The sequence below is a fragment of the Stegodyphus dumicola genome, chromosome 3, assembly GCF_044657685.1.
Source record: "Stegodyphus dumicola isolate Sdum_Otavi_A_Nest chromosome 3, ASM4465768v1".
In the NCBI taxonomy this organism is placed as follows: Eukaryota; Metazoa; Arthropoda; class Arachnida; order Araneae; family Eresidae; genus Stegodyphus; species Stegodyphus dumicola.
This window is the reverse complement of record NC_140770.1, coordinates 5196612-5219732: the sequence shown is the minus strand read 5'-3', so window position 1 is coordinate 5219732 and position 23121 is coordinate 5196612. Positions and strand designations below refer to the sequence as shown.

The 23121-nt window shown below is 31.4% G+C and overlaps 1 protein-coding gene across 3 annotated transcripts in view; it reads right to left on the bottom strand.

The window, feature by feature from the left end:
- Window positions 1-23121, bottom strand: part of LOC146997904 (transmembrane emp24 domain-containing protein 2-like) — a 103335-nt gene that overhangs the window by 41053 nt on the left and 39161 nt on the right. For all 3 annotated transcript variants that reach the window (XM_085812315.1, XM_085812317.1, XM_085812316.1), the window contains exon 2: window positions 6215-6324. In XM_085812315.1, the coding sequence (XP_085668441.1) occupies window positions 6215-6324 (110 nt within the window). The remainder of the gene's footprint in view (window positions 1-6214; window positions 6325-23121) is intronic.

Below are 23121 nucleotides of genomic sequence, written 5' to 3'. Positions count from 1 at the left end.
GATAGGAATCATGAGAAGTAAAAAATTCATTGCAACTTTCATCATCTTTTTCTTCAATGGAGTCTTCAACAGTTGATGCATCTAATAATTTTTGCAAACGTAACATTTCATCCTTATAGGATAAATTACGCATCATGTTTGCAGCTTTCTGGGCTACCACAAATGAACTACACTACAGCAATGCGAACAGGCGCGCTGGGTCTGAAAGACTCGATCCGTTTAAAACAAAACTTTGAATCAAATTTCCGGCGAAAAACTGCAGAAACATAAAGAGAATGACCTTGGAGGAGATCACATTACAACAACCACTTGAGAAAAATAGGGGCATTTTCAGAATGGTTTCTTTAAACCGGCGCATCCATTAAACCCAGCGCACGAGCTCGTGAGTTTAAAAATCAGAGAGAAAATAAATTAAGTAAACATTTTTGAAATAAATTTCATTTACTTTTTAATGGAATCTTAATATAGCAACATGCACATGAAAATTCAGATCTAGCAAAACAGAACCGTTTCGTAATTTATATTAGTTTTTACTTTATGTCAGTATCAAATCTCATATTGCTTTCTCAAGATTTTTGACATCCGATTGTAAATGTATGAAATATTTTTAATATGTGCACTGTTGAAAGATTCTAAATATATATGTTACTTTTACAGCCCGTGGATCCGCTTATGGATCAGGTAAGGCATTTTTTTGGCTTGCGGCCTGTGGCTCCCCCTCCAGCTGTTTCTCCTCCACCATCCCCTCGCCCACTCGAAGTAAGTATTGTGCATCTTCATATATATTATAACAAGAACAATTAATTATTTATCAGCTCGGACCTTGAATGTTTTAATTGATAATTCAACTGAAGGGTTTTTTTTTCTTAAAATTTTATTTAACTTGGTTATTAGCTTTTTTGTCAGTAGTTAGCTTAGTGTAGGAGAATTAAAACTGAGGATATTAAACATCACTGCTTAGTTTTAATTTCCCAGTTGAAGTTAAGTCTCGTTTATTAGGAGTATTATTTTGTTATCTTAATGTTTAAATAATGTTATAGTAACTTTTTTATGGTTATTGCAAGGAATCATTCCTTTAATAGACATAATGAGTCCTTTGTGGAACTGACTTTCTCATCCCCTACAGCTGTAATATCTAATGATGACAAAGATTAAACACAAAGTCAAACTAAAAAAGCATGAATATGCTTTTTTAAAATTTGAGAGAAAATAAATTTCATAAAAAAATTTTGAAATAAATTTCATTTACTTTTTTTTTAATAGAGTCTCCAGATTTCAACATGCACATAAGTGATACATAGGGTATCCATTTTGTATGGAATCTGAAATTTTAGGGGATGAAATTCAGAAGTAATAAATGTATCATAGTTCTTGGTAATGTAGGATTGTATAACAAAATCTCACACGGGTCACCATTAAAGAACTCGAAGCTGTTGAACTCGAAAATTTCGCATCCAGCAACTGATAATTTTTTCGTAATTTATGCTAATACTGAAAATGGCATGCAGCAGTCTCAAGTTTTTTATGTGTGATTGTAAATTTTAAAAATGTTTGTAATACATGCACTAACTGTTCTGTTACTTGTTTCTAAATATATTCGTTACTTTTATAGGCAAATGAAAAGAGGGAGAGGTCACCTTCTCCGTTCCCACCCCAAGTAAGTTTCTTTGTATATATTTTTTGCAACAGAATAAGAAGTAAACAATAGTTCTAAAATGGTAGCATGATAGTTCCATTTCATATAACTTAATGAGAATGTTATTTTTTATAAATTTCATCACACAGTATTCTAAAAGAATTCTAAATATATTTGTTACTTTTATAGGGACGGAGATACAAGAGGAGGAGGATTTCCTCGACATCCACAGCCTCCTCCTCCTCCTCCTCTTCTTCCAGACCTCACCCAACCCAAGTAAGTTTGATACTTCTTCATATACATTTTTTTGCAACAGAACTACAAGTAAAATGATGGTTCTAATCGGTCAGTGTGATAGCTCCATTTCAGATACCTTGTACTTTTTGTGATTTAGAGATGTTTTTCATGCCATTATTTTGGGGGGGGGAACTCAGTTTTGGAAAGTGAGTTGCCATTATGACATCAAAATTCTTTGTTTAGAATTTGAGAGAAAGTATATTTAATAAAAATTTTGAAATAAATTTCATTTACTTTTGAGTAGAATCTCAATATAACAACATTGGCATAAATGACACATAGGGTATCATTTTTGTGTGGAATCTCAAATTTTAGCAGATACATTTCAAAAGTAATAAATGTATAGTCAATTCTGTTTAATTCATAATTTTGGGGTCGTAAGTTCTTCATAACATAGGATAGTAGGATTATTTCTAATTTATAAATTTTGGTTACAGTGCCGGCCCATAAGATGGTCAATATCGAAATCGCAGGGTCCTGGGATGGGCACACTTTCAGTATAAAAAATTTTGTTTAATTTTAGTTCTTTTCATATTTTTAAATTTTTAATGTATTTCTGCCTTGCCATGAAGTGAGAACTGAATGAAGGAGAAATATAACCCAAATTCCAGAAATAAGTATAAATTGAAATGCAGCAAAAGTTATTTATTATTTAATACCCCATACAAGAAAGTCCTTTTGTTCACATCAGATTTTTTTAAATAAAGAATGCATAATTTTCCTAAATAAAAATGCAGAGAAATGTATAAAATGTTATATTTTGAAATTTAGAATCTTTCACATTTATGACAAATCATGAATATTTGGGTCATTTAAAATACTTTAAGTGGAAGAATGTATATATGTGACATAAGTAAACAGACAAACAGTTATGCAAGTAAAGGCCAGGAAAGGAAGTTTGCTAGATTTGATGCAATTTGCACATATGTGTCTTCGATTTTGACTGAATTTTTGCTACAAAATCTTGGATTGTATGCAGGTTGTCTTATATTTTGAAATGTGTGCTACTCTGTTAAATGGTTGCTGCTGTTCAAGTATTGTTTTCTTGCTCTTATTTCAGTGTTGAAATAGCAATTATATTTTCTCATTTATTTTCATTTAGTAAATGTTTCCTATATAAATATATATTTACTAAAGAAATATTGATTATGTTATCTCGTAAGATTAATTTTATATATATCATATAATCTATATTTCGTACAGTATTTCATAATTTCATTTCTTGTAGTATTGGCATGGAATTGTATTGTTGAAATGTGTCTGTTTGTAATGAAAGTTTTCTGTCAAAATACGTTCTTAAGTTCGAGTCCAAAAACATATCAACTTCAGTTTGGATTTCCTGTGTGGAATGAAAGATAGATGTAGCTGCAGTTATAAAACACCTGATGTGTACACCACATGACTTCCTTGCAGGGAATATTAAATTATATGCATTTTTTCTTGCATTTCATTTAAACTTACTGGATTGAATGAAATCTACTTCGTGCACAGCGCATAAACCACAATAGAATAAATGCACTCTTTAAAATTCTCTATATTTGTTTACTATAACGACACTCTGAATGCATAAAATTTATATCATTTGAAGAATTATCGTTGCCACATGTTCTATTCAAATACTAAAATAAAGCTAGAACGATGTATGAAAGAAATTAAGCAAACAAAACAGAAAAGAAACAGTTTTTCACAGACGATTTAGTATTTCTCATTCAATTAATTCAGCTCTCACTTCGCGACAAGGCAAAAGTACATAAAAACTCAAAATATCTATATTAAAAATTACAAAATAAATCTTAAACATTTATTTCCTCTAAAAAATTCCAGAAAGGATTAAGCATGATTTAATTCGCAATAATAACAGGGTTGCCACGCTACCTGGAAAACCGGGAGAACCGGGAAAAGTCAGGGAATTCGAAAATTGACTAAAATATTCAGGGAAAAGTCAGGGAATTTAAGTATTTTTGTCAAAATCTGGAAAAGTCAGGGAAGTTCATACAACGATCCCGCCAAAAAAAGCGATTTTTGCGCCGACGTCGGAAGAGGTAACTTTTTCGGCGAATTATGTATCACGTGAGTGTCATTCGGGTAGCTGGCATAGAGCCAATTTTCGCAGGTCCAATTGGATTGTCTTTTAGAAAGGCAAAGTAACTTTCCCGCAACTTTTGGTTTCCAATATTCTCGAGAATCGCATGTGCAGTGCATGAACTAAAGAAAGTACCTGTTCTCGTATAAAACAAAATGGGTTTAATCCTAGTATACGGTACTATATAGGTTAGAATCAAAGAATATGTATTGTAAAGAAGGAAAACCTCTCTGCAACAGACGTGGCTGTGGCTCCGTTCCATCATAGAGGGAAACAGCTGTGCATGTCTGATATATCTGTCACCAAAGCTCGAAACCGGTGTCGAAGTTCGAAGGTCACGTTATCAAGAGTTCATAAAATGAATATCGTTTAAAATTTCTTTAACCACTTGCGCTAATAAGACGTGCCACGCACGTCAAGATGCTTTTGTCTCAAACCGCGAGCGGCGTGAACACCACGTCGATAAGCATTTATCGCAAAAATGAAAATAACGTGGTGCACACGTCGCCTAACGAGATTGTTTATTTCTCGAGTTACAGCTCTGGATTGCACTCGCAGATGCGGAGCGGCGTAAATGAGACACTTTACCGCTTGTTATATTGTAGCGCACGGCACCGCAACCGTGAAGTTAGCGCAAGTGGTTAAACTCTAAAGGAAAATAAAATATTTTTTGGCGCAAGTAAATTAATTCATGGATTAGTTATTTTCAGAGGGGGGGAAAAAAAAACTACGAAAATCCGTTTTTAAAATTATTGCGAAAGATCCAAGAAGAAACGTCCTTTGATAAAACGTTTCTTCTTGGATTTTTCGCAATAATTTAAAAACAGATTTTACCAACATCGTCCCTAAAACCATTGCTGAACACACAATCACGCCAAAAACCAGCACAACACATATCGCTGCATTTGGCTACCTGAGGGTGCATATAAGAGTAGTACCTTTTGTACCAAATGATGATCAAATATAAAAATCTGACAAATGACTCCTACATAGTTGTGATACATTACACGAAATATTGAGCAGAGTTCCAAATAATGGTCTAGCATAGTAATTAACATAAAAGACCTAACACAAATAATTTTAAGATAGAAAATTCAAACTGACATTGCTTAATAATGAACTTTTACAGCTTTTTTGACATTTAACTTCTGATAGACTGATCGACTAAAATTTATGTTCATGCGATATTGCAAATTTTTTGCCACGCTATCATTATCTTGCGCTACATTTTACGTCTTTAACATTTTTAATACATAGTAGAATACTTTTATGTTAAAATTAATTTATAATAAATAAATAAAATAATTTATTTGGGCTTAATAGAACATGCGTCTGACAAATAATAGAAGCCTTACCGTATACTAGAATTTTACCGCAAAATCTTTTTAAACCCTTTTTTTTTTCTTTTTAATAAATACCTTGCCATTTTGCAGTAAAATAAAAAAATAGTAATCAGTCATCTAGGCTAGCCATGTAATATAACTATATTCGCTAAAATATAGATGATTATTCTAATTCAATTTTTAAGTAATTATTTTTATGTTATTCATATAATTTAATGTTGCTTCTTCCCTCTAAATTTATTTATTATTAGTAAATAATATTTCCAAATTTCAGGAAATTTTCTCTGGCATAATCCTGAAATTAATTATAGCAGTATGATGACATACCATCACGAAATTTAATGCACATATTTTTTCCTTATGTATGCTGCAAAATAAATATAAAATACCTCAATTTATTAAAATAGATTTCTTTCTTTCGTTTAGCTGCAGAATGTCTGCAAAAAAAGCCTTATTTTATTCCAGATTGGGAAGATTCTAATCTCAATCTTCAGTGGAGAAAACAACTATTATAATTGTATTTGTGTTTTCAAGTGTTAAGGTTTTAAGAGCATACCTCACGTAAATTAAATTTACCTAAAATCTAACCTAACTATTTAGCATTGCGTTGTGATTTATAAGGACCGGATTAGCCTAGTGTTGAACTGGTGATGATCATGAGTAATAATTAAATAAAACATACATTTGTTATCCAATATATATATCTTAAATTTTATTAAGTTTCTTAAGTGGAAAACTAAACAAAATTATCCAACAAAGTATACCAAGAATAATTAAGAATAAATGTCCTCTGGGATTTATTGAATAATTAAGTGAATTTGCTACACAATACAAGTAATACCATAATTAATTTACCTCTTAGCACAGCCAATGTACATTACGCGGATAGACTGGAATTTTCTTGAAACACACCTGGAAAACCTGGAAAAGTCAGGGAATTTCATTCTCCTGTTTGAGTGGCAACCCTGTAATAAATGAAGGCGTTATTTTCGTTGTTGTGAAGCTTAGTCTCTCTAGATTGGCAACAAATCTACGATTGGCAACAAATCTACAATTCTGCTGTTTCAAATGTAAGCAAATATGTCTGCCATGTTATTTAAAACTTAACCGAACTTAAACAGCTTTTAAATTGTTGATAATTGTTTACCATAGCGACACTCTAGTGCTAGGTTTACTTAACAGAGTTACATTTTGTTCATATTATAACTCAGAATGCATACAAATTTATATCATTTGAAGAATTATCTAATTGTAGTCACATGTTCTATTCAAATACTATAATAAAGCTAGAATGATGTATAAAGGAAATTAAGCAAACAAAGCAAAAAAGAAACAGTTTTTCACAGACGATTGAGTATTTCTCATTTAATTAATTCAGTTCTCACTTCGCGACATGGCAAAAATACATAAAAACTCAAAATATCTATATTAAAAATTCCGAAGTAAATTTCAAACGCTTATATCCTCGAAAAAATTCCAGAAAGAATTAAGCATGATTTAATTGGCAATAATAAAAGGCATTATCTTTGTTGTTGCGAAGCTAAGTTTCTCTAGATTGGCAACAAATCCACTAGTCTGCTGTTTCAAGTGTAAACAATCAATGGCCGCTATAAAAAAAAATCTGATGTGTACACCACGACTTCCTTGTACGGAATATTAAATTATATGCATTTTTTCTGGCATTTTATTTAAACTTATTAGATTTAGTTAAACCTACTTCGCCGACAGCGCATAAACCACAATAGAATAAATGCATTCTTTAAAATTCACTTTGTTTATTAGAGCGACACTCTGGTGCTAGATTCACTTAACAGTATTATATTTCAATCATATTATAACTCATAATGCAAAAAATTTATATCATTTAAAGAATAGAATTATCTAATCGTTGCCACATGTTCTATTCAAATACTATAATAAAGCTATAATGACATAGAAAAAAAATTAAGCAAATAAAACAAAATGTTTTTCACAGATGATTCAGTATTTCTCATTTTATTAATTCAGTTCTTACTTCCCCACAAGGCAAAAATAAACAACTCAAAATATCTATATTAAAAATTACGAAGTAAATCTGGAACACTTATTTCCTGGAGTAAATTCCAGAATAGATTAAACATGATTTAATTCGCAATAATAAAAGAAGGCATTATCTTTGTTGTGGCGAAGCTTAGTTTCTCTAGATTGGCAACAAGTCCACTACTCTGCTGTTTCAAATGTAAACAAGCAATGGCCGCCATCAAAAAAATTATTAGCGGCACTTAAACAACTTGTTGATAATTCTAAAAATATTCCCTACAGATTAACTAAAGGCATAAAAACCTCAACTGGAAGATAAGAACAACATAATTCAATCATTTTTAAAGCAAAAAATGTACAATTTACAAACATATAAGAGTAAAGAAACTGAGATCACTGAACCGAGTAACAGAGTGGATATATATATAAATATATTTATATACGTTTGGTACGGCCGATTGCAACCAAAATACGAGGTGCACATCTACATAATATAGTAGTTCTATATACAAAATTTCAATGTTCTGAGGCTACTCCGTTTTGAGGTATGGTGTACAGAAGCCCCAGTATGAGCAAAACGTTTTCTAGGATTGCTTTTGATAAGCAAACACAAATACATGTACAGGATTTTCGTAAAAGTGCAGTGGTGTAAACTATTACAAAGCAAAGAATATATGTGTTAGAAATCATAGGAAGTGTAATAAAATGCTTTCAAATTCACTGATGTTTTTATTTAAAAAAAAAAGTAACACTCTAATTTGAATTTTAATCCTTTTCAGAAAATCAAGAAGATAACTGCTCTCTGTGAGGAGTCTTACACTATCCTCAGCTGTGCAGTCTCCTTAGGTAATTAATAGCAATTTTTTTCGCAGATGTAGTAATTTAATGTTTTATATATATTTAGTTTGATTTTCTTCTTTTGTAACTCAAGGTTTAGTTTTTTGTTTAACCATTTGACTTTTCTTAATCTTGTAATGATGATAAAAGTTTGAATATAATGATGTTTGAAATGCACTGTATCATCTGTTAAACGAATTTATAGAATTTTTGATTATTTCCCTCATCTGAGGATGTATTTGTCCTAGAGACAAGCAAGTTACTGCCTCATTTACGAAATAAGAACTGAGAGGGATGAAAATTTAAGCTAACTTAATTTTCTGAAAAAGCTTTCGGTGAACAAAAGGCATGTCTGGTGTTCATGTTTTAAAACTCTGCGGCTTCTTGGCAATCAGCAGAAATTTTATCTTTCGATTTAAGTTCATGTAATACTGGTGACTAGCAATGTGAAATAAATTAGGCTAGCAAAATAAATTCATAGTTAACAGGAATAGCATCAGTAACTGTTTGAATGCAAGAAAGAGCACCGGCTGATCAATTTTCTACACCCTTCACATGTTGAATATCAGTAACGTTGACACATCGGCAAACTTGATTATAAAATATATTGTTCATTCAGAAAAAACACAAAACTTTTCCTAATTCTTTCCATTTTATAAGCAATAAGTTGCCCCCCGTGATTATTTTCAATCAAAAAACGTTACCCATATGCGAAGATATGATGCAATCTATCGAAAGATAGTGACATCAGCTGTGATAAATCGAGAGATGAAATTTATGACGACATGCTAATGACTGAAAAAGAATTTCTGGATTTACTGACAGACTCTGAATTGAATAAGTATTTATAGGATTTGAATGAAATTCTTTAAAAATTTTGTACATATTTATATGTACAAATATTTAATAAAAATTATAATATGTAATAATTTATAATATAAAATTTTATGGATTCCATTGGATTATTTAATTATGGCAAAGCACACGAAGGCTATCTGCCTAAAGGGAGGAAGCCTTCGAGGAAGACTTTCTAAGGGAAACTGGCTCGTATACACTTACACATGGGGAAAACCACGAAAACGCCCATGCAGCCCTTTCGCGGGATTCGAACCTCGGTCTGAACTACCAGTGTTCGGTGTATCTATAGCTCGGCCGCTGGTGGGCCCTTAAAATTTTATGTGCTAAAATGCAAATAAACAAAAATTTGCTAAGTGTTATTTTATCAAGTATATCGGTACGCTGTTTTATCAGCCCCAGTGGCGGCACCGCTTAAGTGACAAAATTGTTTTTCCGAAAATTTTTTTGTTAAATCATATTGTTAAAATTTTATTGTTAAATCAATATGTTTAAAATCATATTGATAAGTAATTGTTTAAAGCAGCAGTTGTTGTTCCTTTAAACAAAAACACTTCAAAGAGTGTTTGTTGTTTCTGCAGCTTTGAATTTTTTATGTCACCAGTTGCTCTTGCCTGAAAATATTTGTATACAAATAAACAAATATTTTCAGTAGCAAAAAGAGCTTTTTTTTTAAACTCAAAATCAGTATATATCTTTCTTTAAAACGTCAAATAATATCTTGATTTTTTTTTTTTTTTTTTTTAACAGCATACAGGGAGCAGAATCTTCAGAACGAGATTCGAGTGGTATGTATAATTTTCATAAAACTTTTCTAAGCATTATCCATTTGGTTTTCTGTTAATGTTGTCATCTAAGAGCAGTGGACTCAAACATAGCATCTTTCTTATTCCAAATAATTCTAGTATGTCGAGTCAGTGATTAACTTACTTACTTAAGCTAAAAATAAAGGGTTTACAAAATATTTCCAAGTATTTCTGGCTGCAGATTTGTGCTGCAGAACCTGCTAACCATCTTCCAATCTCATTTTTTCCTTATTAATTTTCAACTGAGAAGAAACAATGTTTAGTTATAAATGTACATACAAACAAAGTGATTGTTATTTTTGTAAACATTCACAAATGAGGATATTTTATGATGTAATGTATTTTGCAGTAATTTACAAAACAGACAATCTTCTTAGTAGAACATAAATTTTATTTCTAGTTCATGATGATAGGCAAATTTTATACAATTCTTAAGTGGCAAAATTTGTATACTACTCCTAGCTGTAAAAATCTTCAGAATCTAATCTTTTTAAAACAATATCTCAAGTTGCTGAGTAACAGTTTAATACAAATATGGTGTTGCCACTTCAACAATAATTATATTTATTTATTAAATAACACGATATTACAATGATAAGAATGAATGAAATTTCATCAGATCTGTAGCTCAAAATCTTTTTTGAAAAAATTTATAAGAATTTATATGAATATAAGAATTTATGTGAATTAGTTCCATTTGTGAATTTTTTAGCCGATTCTTATACTTATTTTTAATGATAAGTAAAATAATGTAAAACTGCATGCTGAAGAATTTAAATATTGAACTTTGTCTTCAAAGTAATGGCAATTAAATTGCTGGAAATATATCTACAAGCTGTGTGAAACTGCTTCAGGGAGTTATATGCAGCTTGCAGGCCACCAGTTTGATACGACTGCCTTAGAAAAGTTTAGAAAAGTTTTCTTTTTTGTTGATATACTTCATTTTGAATTTTATTAAAATTAATCATATTAGAAAATTAAATATTTTTGTAGAATTATATAACATATTTTTTTCACTTTTTAAATGTACAGAAAATACATAATGTTTCTCATGTCAGTCTAATTCATCTAATTTCCTATGAAATGTTTTGCTTTTCTACCTGGGCTATGTCTACAAGACCAGTGATGGCAAACCTGTAGCATGCGTGCCGCAGTTTGCATGCAGAGCCTCATCAGCCGTCATGCGACTAAAATATTACTTCCTTAATGGAAACCACAATAAAATGATACTATGTAATTTAAATAAGTATTTCAGTCTGTTTAGTTAGTTTAAATAAGTATTTTGTCTTGAACGTTTCACTCACTTACTTATCATCGTATAATGCCACTGAGATAGGGCCGGAGCCTATACATAAGCTTTTCATTTATCGCCACAGAAATGATATACATATTTATTGACCCAATTTATGACATTTCGATTGTTTGGGCCAGTCATATTACTTGTTACGTGTCAAAGAATATGCCATAGTTGAAGATGTTTGCTAAACGAATTCAAATTTATTGCAGACTCCCAATGAGTTTTAATACTTTCATTGTTAAATAGATTCCAGTTTTCAGATCTCAGCATCCTGTTATGAATAATTCTAATGTAATATATAAACAGAATGCACAAATATAATGGCAATAAATGATTTAGCACTTTTAGCACACAAAGAAATAACATTATTAGCAATATTATTAGTAAAAAGAATTTCCTCAGAATTGAGCACACCAAAAGATTCATGCTTACCTTTGAATAGTTGTACGAATCCTTGGGAGATTCCTTTTTCTTTTGAAAACAACTAAGTTTCAATTATTTTTCATCTTCAGTTTTAGCACTAGCCAGAATCTCATCAGTATCATTAATTCCTCTGACTAATGGCATTTTGTAGTATTCTAACTTGTTGAGCAAGAGTGACATAATCATTTAAAGATTGAGTATTTCATTTAGTAATTCAATCCAGTTATCGTCAAGCAATGCATTTGCATATTTATGTATTTCATCAGGTAGCCCCTCCATGTGATTACAAACGGCAGCAGCGGCATCCATTTTGTTAAGTGGAGGGAATTCACTCTCCTCCGTGACACATGTTATTAACCAAAGTCACAGAGGAAAATTATCACCCACAGCACAAAAAGAACTGCACACTCATTCGATTTCATCCATGGGGGGGACTGAGAACACTGAGATAGCACAGTCATAAAAAGAGCTTGAAAACAGCACAGAATATCTTGCTCTGCTCAGAACAGCAAGCACTTAGTCACTCTCTTCTCTCGACCAGCATCTGTACTATACATGTTTCCACTTTTATGGCCCATAGGCTGTTACTTGCATTGTGTAAAGCTGTACAGAAGCTCAGGTTTAAGAGAAACTCTTAGAATTTTTTCCAGTAAGCGAACACCAATACAAGTGCAGATTTCTCGTAAGAACACATTGATGTAAAGTATGATAAAGAGACGAATATCTATGTTAGAGATTATATGAAGTGCAGTAAATTTCTCTTAAACTGTTTTTATTTCAATGCAAAAATAATTTATACAGCATTCTAATTGTGACAGGCGCAGGAAAGCATAAAGGAGGTGAAGGCCTCTTCGGAAGCTCTTCTTCGTGCAGGTAATTAATAGTACTTTTTTTTGGCATATACAGTAATTTAATGTTTTATATATATTTGTGTCATTTCCATCTGTTTTTAACTCAATGATTAGTGCAGTATTTTCTGTTTGACTTTTGCTAATATTGTAATGGTTACTAATTCAGAAGTCAAACAACAAAAATCAGTGTTATATTAAATCAGCGTAATTGAATAACAAAAATATGGCAAACTTTTATGCTAACATTATTCTACATTATGCTTGGCAATGATTATAGATTTTTAAATGCTTTAAGAAATGTTGACGAGAAAAAAATTCAATGAACATTTCTTTTCATATGCTAAAAATAGATTTTCTTAATGAAACTCATAGGCCAAAAGATTACATTTAGTGCTATTTTAATTAAGAATAACTGATATGTTATTCACCATAAGCCCAGAAGCAGCGGCAGAATTTAGGGAAGACAAAATTTTTGGAATTTGGGGAAGCACCAAGAGGCAAAATTAAGGGATGAGAAGTTTTTATGATTTAGGGAAGGCACTGGCTTCCAAAGTTTACGTGTGGTGAAAATTTAGAACTTAGGAAAGTGCTTTGTAAAGTAAGAATTTAGAACCCATAGAGACTGCACCAGGCGGTATTGAGCGCTGGCCCTAGGTAAAGCTTTAAATATATGTGGCAGTTCATTCATTCAGGACTCGGATTAGCTTCAAGCATGTGCAAGAAATAAACATAGGTGTAGTAAATAACTAAACTAATACAATTCAGGCTTAATTCAGTACGCAATAGGAGCAAGACAAAATTTAGCGAAACAACTTGGCTTTCGTTGCCAATCTTGTGATACATAGCCAATAATCTATAATGGACGCTATTAAGCTAGGCTAAAATTATCTTTATTGATTCTAATTAATAAAGATAATCATTCAATTTATGTAGCAGACTGCGCTATTCCCCGATCTTCTAATTTGATTCAGCTTATTATTCTTTGCAGACTGTTATTATGATGGCAATTTTATAAAAACTAAGGTTGAACTTTCGATTATGTCGAAAAGAGTTTCCAATTCTGGGTTTGCCAAAGGATCTACAAAGCGAGAACATGTTTTGATTTCTATTAAACATAAATTTAAACAACTTACATTGAAACAAATGTTTAATAAAGCAAAAAAATAAATATTAAGCTTTTTTTTTTGTAAATTTTGATACCCTTTAGATCATAATTATAATTATTCTTTATTTTATAAATTATGATTTCATATTTTTAATTGTATAATTTCTGCATGCTATCTTACCAGATTTAAACTGATGATCTGTTATGCGGAAAAATTCCAAATCCGGAATCGCCGAAGTCCAGACCATTCCGGATTTCGGACTTTGTACTGTATTATGAATTTCTTTGCACTCAAATATAATAAAAACATGAATTCAAACATTTTCATTTGGTTTTCTTAATATCGCTTTTTATTATATATTAACCAATGTACACCTTGCTCCCCCCCAAAAAGAAAAGAGAGGAGGGACAATTCTAATATATCTTCTGCTCTACTTGACCGATGGTCGAAATTTAACTTGTGTTTTCCATGTCTCAAAAGCGCGACTTGACATGTATTAGATTTATATATAGCATTCATCTAGCATAAGTATTTTGAGACAAAATCGGAATACCTGCAAAAAATTAAAAGTTTTTATTCAAAATTTCCTGAGATATACGTGAATTTAAATTTTGGTGCGTTTTGAAGTTTGGCATATTCATTAACCCTTTCTGGCACGCTACCTTTTAAAGTTGGAGTTTTGATTGAAAAAAAAGGTAGGCAGTCTAAGGCCTAGAGAGTACAGAAGTAAAATTTTGTGAAGATAGCACTTATCGTTTCATTCTGTGGGTGTGTCCAAAGTGGGCGCACTGATTGAATAGAGTTTCAAAAAGAATTCTGAAATGAGCCTTGTTGTCAATGAACTGACGGATGAGATGCGGAGAAACAAAGAATACAGACTGTCAGTTGTCCTAAATTATCGGTGATCCCAGTCCGGGCACACCTAGGGTTCGCCGTTTGATTTTAGGCAAGATTTCAAGGTAAAAATTTAAAACTAATATAGAATAAGGAGATTAGCATACAGCCAAAAAATAACATAGAAATTTCTTTTCAAACAATTTCTTTTATACCCTAAAAAAGTTTGGAAGATTTCTTTGAAAAATAAGGGTCTTACAAAACTAAACATGGTTAAAATATATGGACTGGTTTGTGTTGAGCTGGCATCTACTATAAATAAAGAAGGCTCAGAGTAACCTATAGTAAGCTATAAATCCTTTTTAATTCAATTTTTTTGTGATTACAGAAGGAAATTTTTAGGTGTGTACGGACCTGACACACTGTGCCGCAAAGCGTTAAAGATATTAAATAATGAACAATATGCATAATGTCTGCATGTGTCTCGGTAACCTAGAGTCATCCAATTTTGAATATTGTAATCCTTTGCCCGAAAATGGGCACCAGGCACATGAACATTTGCATTTGCCATTACTTAAATATGCATTTTCTAAACATGCAGAAAATCTTTCAGTAATGGGCATGTTAGTATGCTTCATGCATTCATAAACTGCTATTCATCCAGTAGCATAATGAAGGTTTGCTTTTTCATTTAACCATTGGTATCCCAAACATTCTAGAACAAATTCTTACCAGTTTGGCAGGAATGTTCTCGAAGGCTACCCAAAAGCTATATAACCCTGCTGGTATGCGAAGTAGTAGTGTCTCGTAGTCTATCGAGTTGATCTGTTCTAACGTCGAGGTGTCTAGTCCGAGTATCGCGAGTTGATGCATCGAGTGTGTCACGATTCGTAGCTCAGAGAGTCTCGATAGTACGTAGAGTTCCGAGAAGAAACCGAGTTGGAAGCCATTCTCCAGTGTTAAACTGTGAGGCTTTCTTCACCATTATAACTGAAGCCTGTGTTGCTTATTATTTCAGCTTTATTTTTCATAGTTTTTCGATGACTGTAAACGTGTTTTTGGAGCTGTCCTGAGTAATACTGTCTCATAAATTGTGTTTCCTTTCTTCATCCAGTGTTGTTATCCAAGATACAAATCCACGAACTCGTAAGTACCTAACAAACAATATTTTGTTGACAATATTGAAAGAAATCAAAAAGTTGACAGATTTCATTGCCAAATAGTCAACTATTAATTAGATGCATTTTAAGAAATAAGGAGTAAATGCTGATTTTCTCCTTTATATTATGCTTTTCATATTGTTTGTTATAAACATTCTAAAAATGCAATAACAACAAATATTATTAAAGGGAAGGTCTCTCAATACTATTTCTGCTTGAAATGGAAATGAATGAAATTAGAAGAAAAATCTGTGTGTGAGTGTACTGATGATACAGAGAAAGTATTGATAATTTAAAATAAATTTCCCTTTTGATTTGTTTAGAATTTTGGTTTTTATTTATTTATTTACTTTTTAAATGAAGTGTTTTTCCCCCAAATCCATTTCATTGTTAGATTCTATGTTAATGTTAATTTTTTGTTGAATATGCATTTTTGTTTATCATGCACTGTGTACATACAGTTCAATTAATTTTTTTTTCTTTTTTTAAAGTTACGGGAAGTCTCCGTCGTACACCGGAAGAGGTAAGAACAATTTCCCCCCTCCTCAACATTTCTCTAAAGTAGGTCTTTAAAAAAATTCGTGAATTTTGATGTATTTTTATTTTAAACATTCAAAATATATTTTTATTGTTACGGCAGTATTTTTAGCAGTGGAAAACATAGAATTTTTCTTGAGTATTGTGTTTAGGAAATTCCTAGCAGATTTATTATTCTTTTTAGTATGGAGATTTAAAACTCGGAAAAGTTTCTATTTTTATTAAACAGGAATATTATCAATGGTTATTGAACAACATAATACTATCTAATCAGTTTCTCTTTTCAAATTTTAAAGAAAATTTACTGTATATGCTCGTGTAATGCCTGCACCCAAACTTTTCAGATAAAATTTATGTTAAAAAAAGTGACTCCACAATGTCTGCACCCCAAAAATTGAAGAATTTCTTACTTTAAAATATCTTTTTTAACATTCCCTTTTTCTCTTCAGTCAATATCATTAGTCGATAAACATCTTTAGAGAAAGAATATGCATTTGTTTTGTCTTTGGTTGATGCCAGGACGGAAAGCATAGACTTTCCTGGCTTTATGGTATCCAGTCATAACATGGGTGCAGACAGAGTAATAAATGTAGGCAGTCCAAACAGGTTTAGTAATACTTTGTAGTTGTGATACTAAAGGTTTTCAATTTTTGTTTAGATGGCACAATTAAGTCAAAAGGTTGAGAACCTCTGCTCTAGATATTTGACATCTAATTGTAAATTTAAGAACTATTTGAATATGTGCACTAATCTAAATATATTTGTTTCTTTTACAGAGCCTACCTCCTTCACCACCACCCCCAACACCCAAAGTAAGTTTTATATATTATACTTCATATATATTATAATGAGAATAAGTATCTCTCAAGTAAGAGTTTTAATGTAAAATTTTATTTAACTTGGTTATTAGCTTTTTTTATCAGTAGTCAACTTAGTGTAGGAGCTTTTATTAGACATCTGTCCTCAGTTTTAACTTCCCAGTTGAAGTTAAATCTTGCTTTTTGAGAGCATTATTTATGTTAATGTTTAAATAATGTCCTTTATGATTATTGCAAGAAATCTTCTTCTTTTTTTTTTTTAATAGAAGATAATTTTGAGTTGTGTATGGATAAGTTCTTCATAGTATATCGAAATGAAGTAGTAAAGAAACATAAAATAATAGCCTAAGATTTTCCTATAAAGCTGTGTAAGAAAGTCAGTTCAAAGATCTTAAAATATCTTACTCTGTTGTAAAGCTGTGAGCAGCTTGGAAAATGATTTACTTTATTCTGTATCCTAACATGGTTTATGCCCCATCTGAGATTTTAAGTAATGACCGACATAATGCGTCGTTTGTGCAACTGCCTTTCTCATCCTCTACAGCTATAACATCTAAAGAGTAGAAAGATTACGCACGAAAGGCATGAAAGATATTTGTCTTGATTATTTACTGTTACTAAGATCTGTGTAGGTTTTTTTAAGTAATATCTTAGCGGCATATTATTGCTGCACTGATCTCATAAAAGCTCTCATATGTATTGTATAGAAAGTTGAGTATTTATAGTTTTGTATGAAATTGTATCTCTCATATGTATAGTATTGAAAACTTTCTAAGTATGTGTGTTGCTTTTACAGGGGGCGGCATCTCCTCCATCTCCACCACCCCCACCATCTGCTCCTAGGCCATCACCTCCACGATCTGCTCCTAGTCCACCACCTCCACCACCCTGCCCACCTAAGGTAAGTTTTATGCATCTTCATATATATTATATGGAGTATGATTAAGTATCTGCCAATTAAGATTTTGAATGTTTTTAATTCATAATTTAACTAAAGTTCTTGAGATTTGATATCAGTAGAGATTTTTTATCAGTAGTCAGCTTAGTGTAGGAGCTTTTAGAAGACGTCTGTGCTTAGTTTTAATTTCCCATCTGAAGTGAAGTCTCGTTTATTGGGAGTATTGTTTTGTTAGGTTAATGTTTAAATAACATTAAGTATAGTAACTTTTTTTAATATTTCATTTAACTTGGTTACTAGAATTTTCATTAGAGTTAATTTTAGAGCTTTTATTAGACATCAGTTTTTTGTCTTAATTTTTCCATTTGAAGTCTTGTTTGTAAGAGCATTGTTTTGTTATGTACATGTTTAAATAATGTAATTATAAATAATTTGTAATCATTTGCTTGCAATTTCTATTTGTAATAATTAAATATCGAGAAGTTTAATGTTTCTTCATGTGTCCTATACTTACCAAAGATAAATTAGTTTTGTAATTTCAATTGTCTGTGTAAGCCAAAAATTTTTGATGGATTGTTTGTTATGATGTTGCTTCTATTCTGTACACAAATTCAATATGATTTGCAAATAATTTTAGCACAAAAGGTATATTTGAGATTAACCATTTGAAAAACAGGGTTCGTACGGTCCTTAAAAGTCCTTAATTTTTTAAAAAATGATTTTTGGTCCTTAAAAGTCCTTAATTTTTGCCAAAATGACTAAATGGTCCTTAATTTTGCTCATTTGACATTTCTTATCATTTCTAATGATTGCCATTCTATGTGTGAATTGTGATTTCTTGTGAATATGGAATTAAAATTGCACGGTTCTTAACCAATCTGTTGACGGATTTTCATTGCAAACGATAAAGAAAGAAAAAAAAAAAAAAAAAAAAAAAAAAAAAACCGAACGGGGGGGGGGAAACACCATAAATTTAGGCAGATTGTGACGAAAGCGTGAAGCCGGAAGTTCTTTAAGAGGCGAAAGTGATGATGAAGGTAGGTGCTCCAGAAAAAAAAGGGGGGATTCTGAAAATATTTGTCAAAATTAGAGCATTCTTAACCTGAAAGGCCACAACCCTTCTGACGCCAATAGGAACAAGATGGCTGGAAAGTGAATTTTCAATAAACTGTGGCTTCATCAAGCTGACTACAAAGACTGGATATTGATGGATGACAATCCTTGTAAAACTAAATGTGGTCTTTGTCTGAAACAAATTGAAATTTCTAGAATGGGAGAGTCAGCGCTGAAAATTTACATGAAAATTAAGTTTCGTTTTATCATTTCAATTTGTTTTTACACGGTTTTGCTTAGCTTAATATCTGTGTTTGTTTCAATTAAGCCCTAAATTAATTTTTATCACCTTCTACGGAGTTTATTCTCTTTTGCACATACTATATGTATGGGATATCGGGATTATGAGTTTATTTCTGCAGAGGGTCTGTTATCGAATTTGCAGGAAATCTGTTGGCTCCATTTCGATTTTAGGTCACCAAGGGCAAATTCGGTAACACTAGCCGAGAAAAAGTGAAGTTCGGAAATATGTTTTGAAGCTTCAATAGACAATTAAGTATTTGGTTTAATCCTATGCTGTTGATAGTAATGCATTATTTTTGCTAATGGCGATACAATTATTAGTTGAAAACAACTAACTAATTAAAAATTTTTTAATGTTTTTGAAGCTGAAAACAGTTAATTGAAACTAATTTTCCTGAATTAACTAGACGCAAAATTAACTTTCATGAATTACTAAAGTTATTGGGTAGAAGTTTAATATATATATATATATATTTATACAGTACAAAGTCCGAGGTCGGGACTTCGGCGATCCCAGATTTGAGATTTTTCTGGATATTAGATCATTTTAAATCTACTAAGATGGCACATAGAAATTATAAAATTGAAAATATGAAATCCTGATTTATGAAATAATGAACCATTAATGATTTAAAGGGTATCAAAATTTACAAAAGAAAAGAGCGTAATATTTATATGTTTACTTTATTAAACATTTCTTTCAATGTAAGTTCTTTGATTTGTTTTCTCTGCTGATACGTTGTTCAAGTCCTGTAATTGCTGTGTCGAGAATTCCAAATAACTTGTCAATCAAAATTTTTTCTTGTTCAGTAACCTCTCTGTTACTTTCTTCACTATCGGTAGCTGTATTTTCTGCATTTAGAACCATACTACAGATTTCGCCTTCTGTTAATTGATTGATGATTGAGGCATTGTCATCGCAATGAAAAACTTCTGTTTAAGTTCCCTAAATTCTGCCGCCTGGTGCAGCCATGCGAGCTCTGGCGCAGGTTCTGGCTTTATGTGAATAAAAAATCAGTTAAAATCGTAAAAACAACCTTGTATTTTGAGTAAGTATATAGATACAAGTTGCTACTAAATACAAGGTTCTTTTTACGATTTTGATTGTCACATTAGCCTGTTTCTCTTCTAGTCTAACAAATCAGTTATTCTTAATTCATATAGCACTAAATATAATCATTTGTCCTATGAGTATCATTAACAAAATCCATTTTTAGCATAAGGAAAGAAATTTCTGTTAAATCTCCCCTTGTCAACATTTTAGCGCATTAAACTTAAATCTGTAATCGGATAATACTCTGTTATTTGGCGTCGCTGCATGATTCATCACTCAAGTTGTCATCCGTTGATAAACATGCGGTGATGAAAGCAAAATACAATAAATAATGATTCGCGATTTCGGCATCAAGGATATAAAATATTAGTTGGTGTAAAATTAACAAATGTTTCGGTTTGAGATTATGCCAAGCAGATATGCAGCTATGGAGTCAAGTTACTAATCAAACAAATTTATGCTAAAATAATTATTTCTTCAATAATGAGATATTTTATTTAGTGCCAAACTGAGATTAAGAATCGGGATTTCCGGCATGTTTTTTTATGATGAGGAAAAAGATCTAATGCGCATGCGTTAAGTATACCCCTTCCCTCCAAAAAAGCCCTAAAAAATTGGTTGGTGGTGGCTTTGAGGTCTGGATTTTAGATCATTCCGGATATTGGATGTCCGGATCTCGGAATTTGTACTGTATATATATATATATATATACCGTATACTATATAGTAAAAAATTTATATTTTCAGTATATATTTCTTATTATATATATAGATGTCTTATTATATATATATATATATACACATTATATACATATATATGCGATACTTAATTTTACTAATGCCTTGCATGCCCCTTTTAGCTGCAAAACATCTTTCCCTTCTCAACTGCAGTTTCTTCTAACAGTTTCATGAATTTTGTCAAATTAGAAGAAGCATCTACTTCAGGAAAAGATGTAACTGCTAATTCAACATCAATAAGTGTAGAAAATAATAAAATCAATTCTTTTCTTTTCAAATCTGAAGTTACAGATGCAGAAATATTGTGGTCTTTTAAAGGCATCAAAAGCCACTATTCTTTTAAATCGTGCGATGATATTGGGCTGTTATTCACTAAAATGTTCCCAGATAGTTTCACTGCAAAATAGTTTTCATGTGGTGAAAAGAAATGTGCTTATATCTGTTATTTTGGTCTTAGCCCTTATTTTAAAACTTTGTTACTAAAGCATTGTAAAAATGCTGAGTTTTTTACATTACTATTTGATGAGACTCTTAATCTGACAAATCAAAAGAAGCAACTAGATATTTATGTGAGGTACTGGCATCAAGAAAATAAGGTCAGAACTCAGTACCTTACTTCTGCATTTATAGGGCATGCAACAAGTGAAATTATTTTATCCAAATTTTATGAATGTGTTGAAAAACTAGACTTGTCAAAACTCTTACAAATATCGATGGATGGTCCTGCAGTAAACTGGAAATTTTATGATTGATTGCAACAGGACTTGACAAAGGAATATAACATTAAATGCTTGACATTAGGGACATGTGGTTTACACATTCTTAATAATGCTTTCAAGCATAGGATGTCATCCACTGGCTGGGACATTCCATCATTCTTATCCTCCTTATATTGGATTTTTAAAGATTCTCCTGCAAGATGTGAAGATTTTTTAAGTATATCTGGCTTAAAAAAGCTACCTGTGAAGTTCTGCTTTTACCGATGGTTGCAAAATGTCCCAGCAGTTGAAAGAGCCATTGAAATATGGGATGACTTGCTACTGTACATTAAAGAAGTTAAAATGGGGAAGTTTAAAAAAAATTCATCGAAATCCTTCTCAAATATTTTGGAGGCAACTAAAGATAAAACATTTCTTATAAAATTCAATTTTTTTCTCTCTCTGTCGAAAATATTATTGCCTTTCCTTGAATATTATCAAACTGAAAGTTTTTTGCTGAAGATATCTTAAAACTTGTAAATGATTGCCTTCAGCACTTTAAAATTTTGAAACTAGAATATTCAAAAATAACTAAAGCAGTAAATCTTTATAAATTTAATTTTAATGATCCAAATTGCTATAATGATAAAAGTAAAGTTTATTTGGGATTCATTGCTGATAAATGCCGCAAGAAGGACATTTCACAAGCTGAAAATTTTGCATTAAAACAAGAAATTCAACAATGTGTCTTTAACAATAGTACAACACTTAATGTCTAAATGTCCAATAAATTATTCTCCTATTCGAAATGCATCTTGTATAGACCCGCGATTGATGGTTAAAAGTCCAGAAAAAGCCCAGAACAAAATGAAAATAGTTCTAAAGGTATTAATGCAGAATAAACATGTTTTACAAGATGATTGGGATGAAATTCTGCTGCAGTTTGGAGAGTTTCTAGACAAAGTAGTTAAGACAAATTTACATGAATTTTCTACTTTTGATCCTCAAAATCTTTCTCTTGACACATTTCTCACTTCTTATTTTCATGATTTTCACTATTCAAAAGTATGGAAAATAGTGAAAATGATTCGTATCTTGTCACATGGACAGGCTTTTGTGGAAAGGGGCTTCTCTGTAAATAAAGCAATTGAAATTGAAATTTTAAGTGACTCATCATACATTTTTCAACGCACAGTATTTGATTACATAAAATTTTCTCGAGGTGTTCTTAATATCGAAATTAATAAAGAAATGAGATCAGCAGCAGCTTCTGCAAGGTCTAAATATATGCAGTATTTAGAAGAACAAAAATCTTTAACTAAATCTGAAAATTCAAAGAGGAAACAAAATATCATTGAGGAAGAAATTGATTATATGAAGCAGAAGAAAAAATTTCTTCAAAGGGACATTAAAGATATTAATGAAGAAGTAGATGTAGATGCTTTAGCAGATGAAGCTGAGACCAGCATGAACATT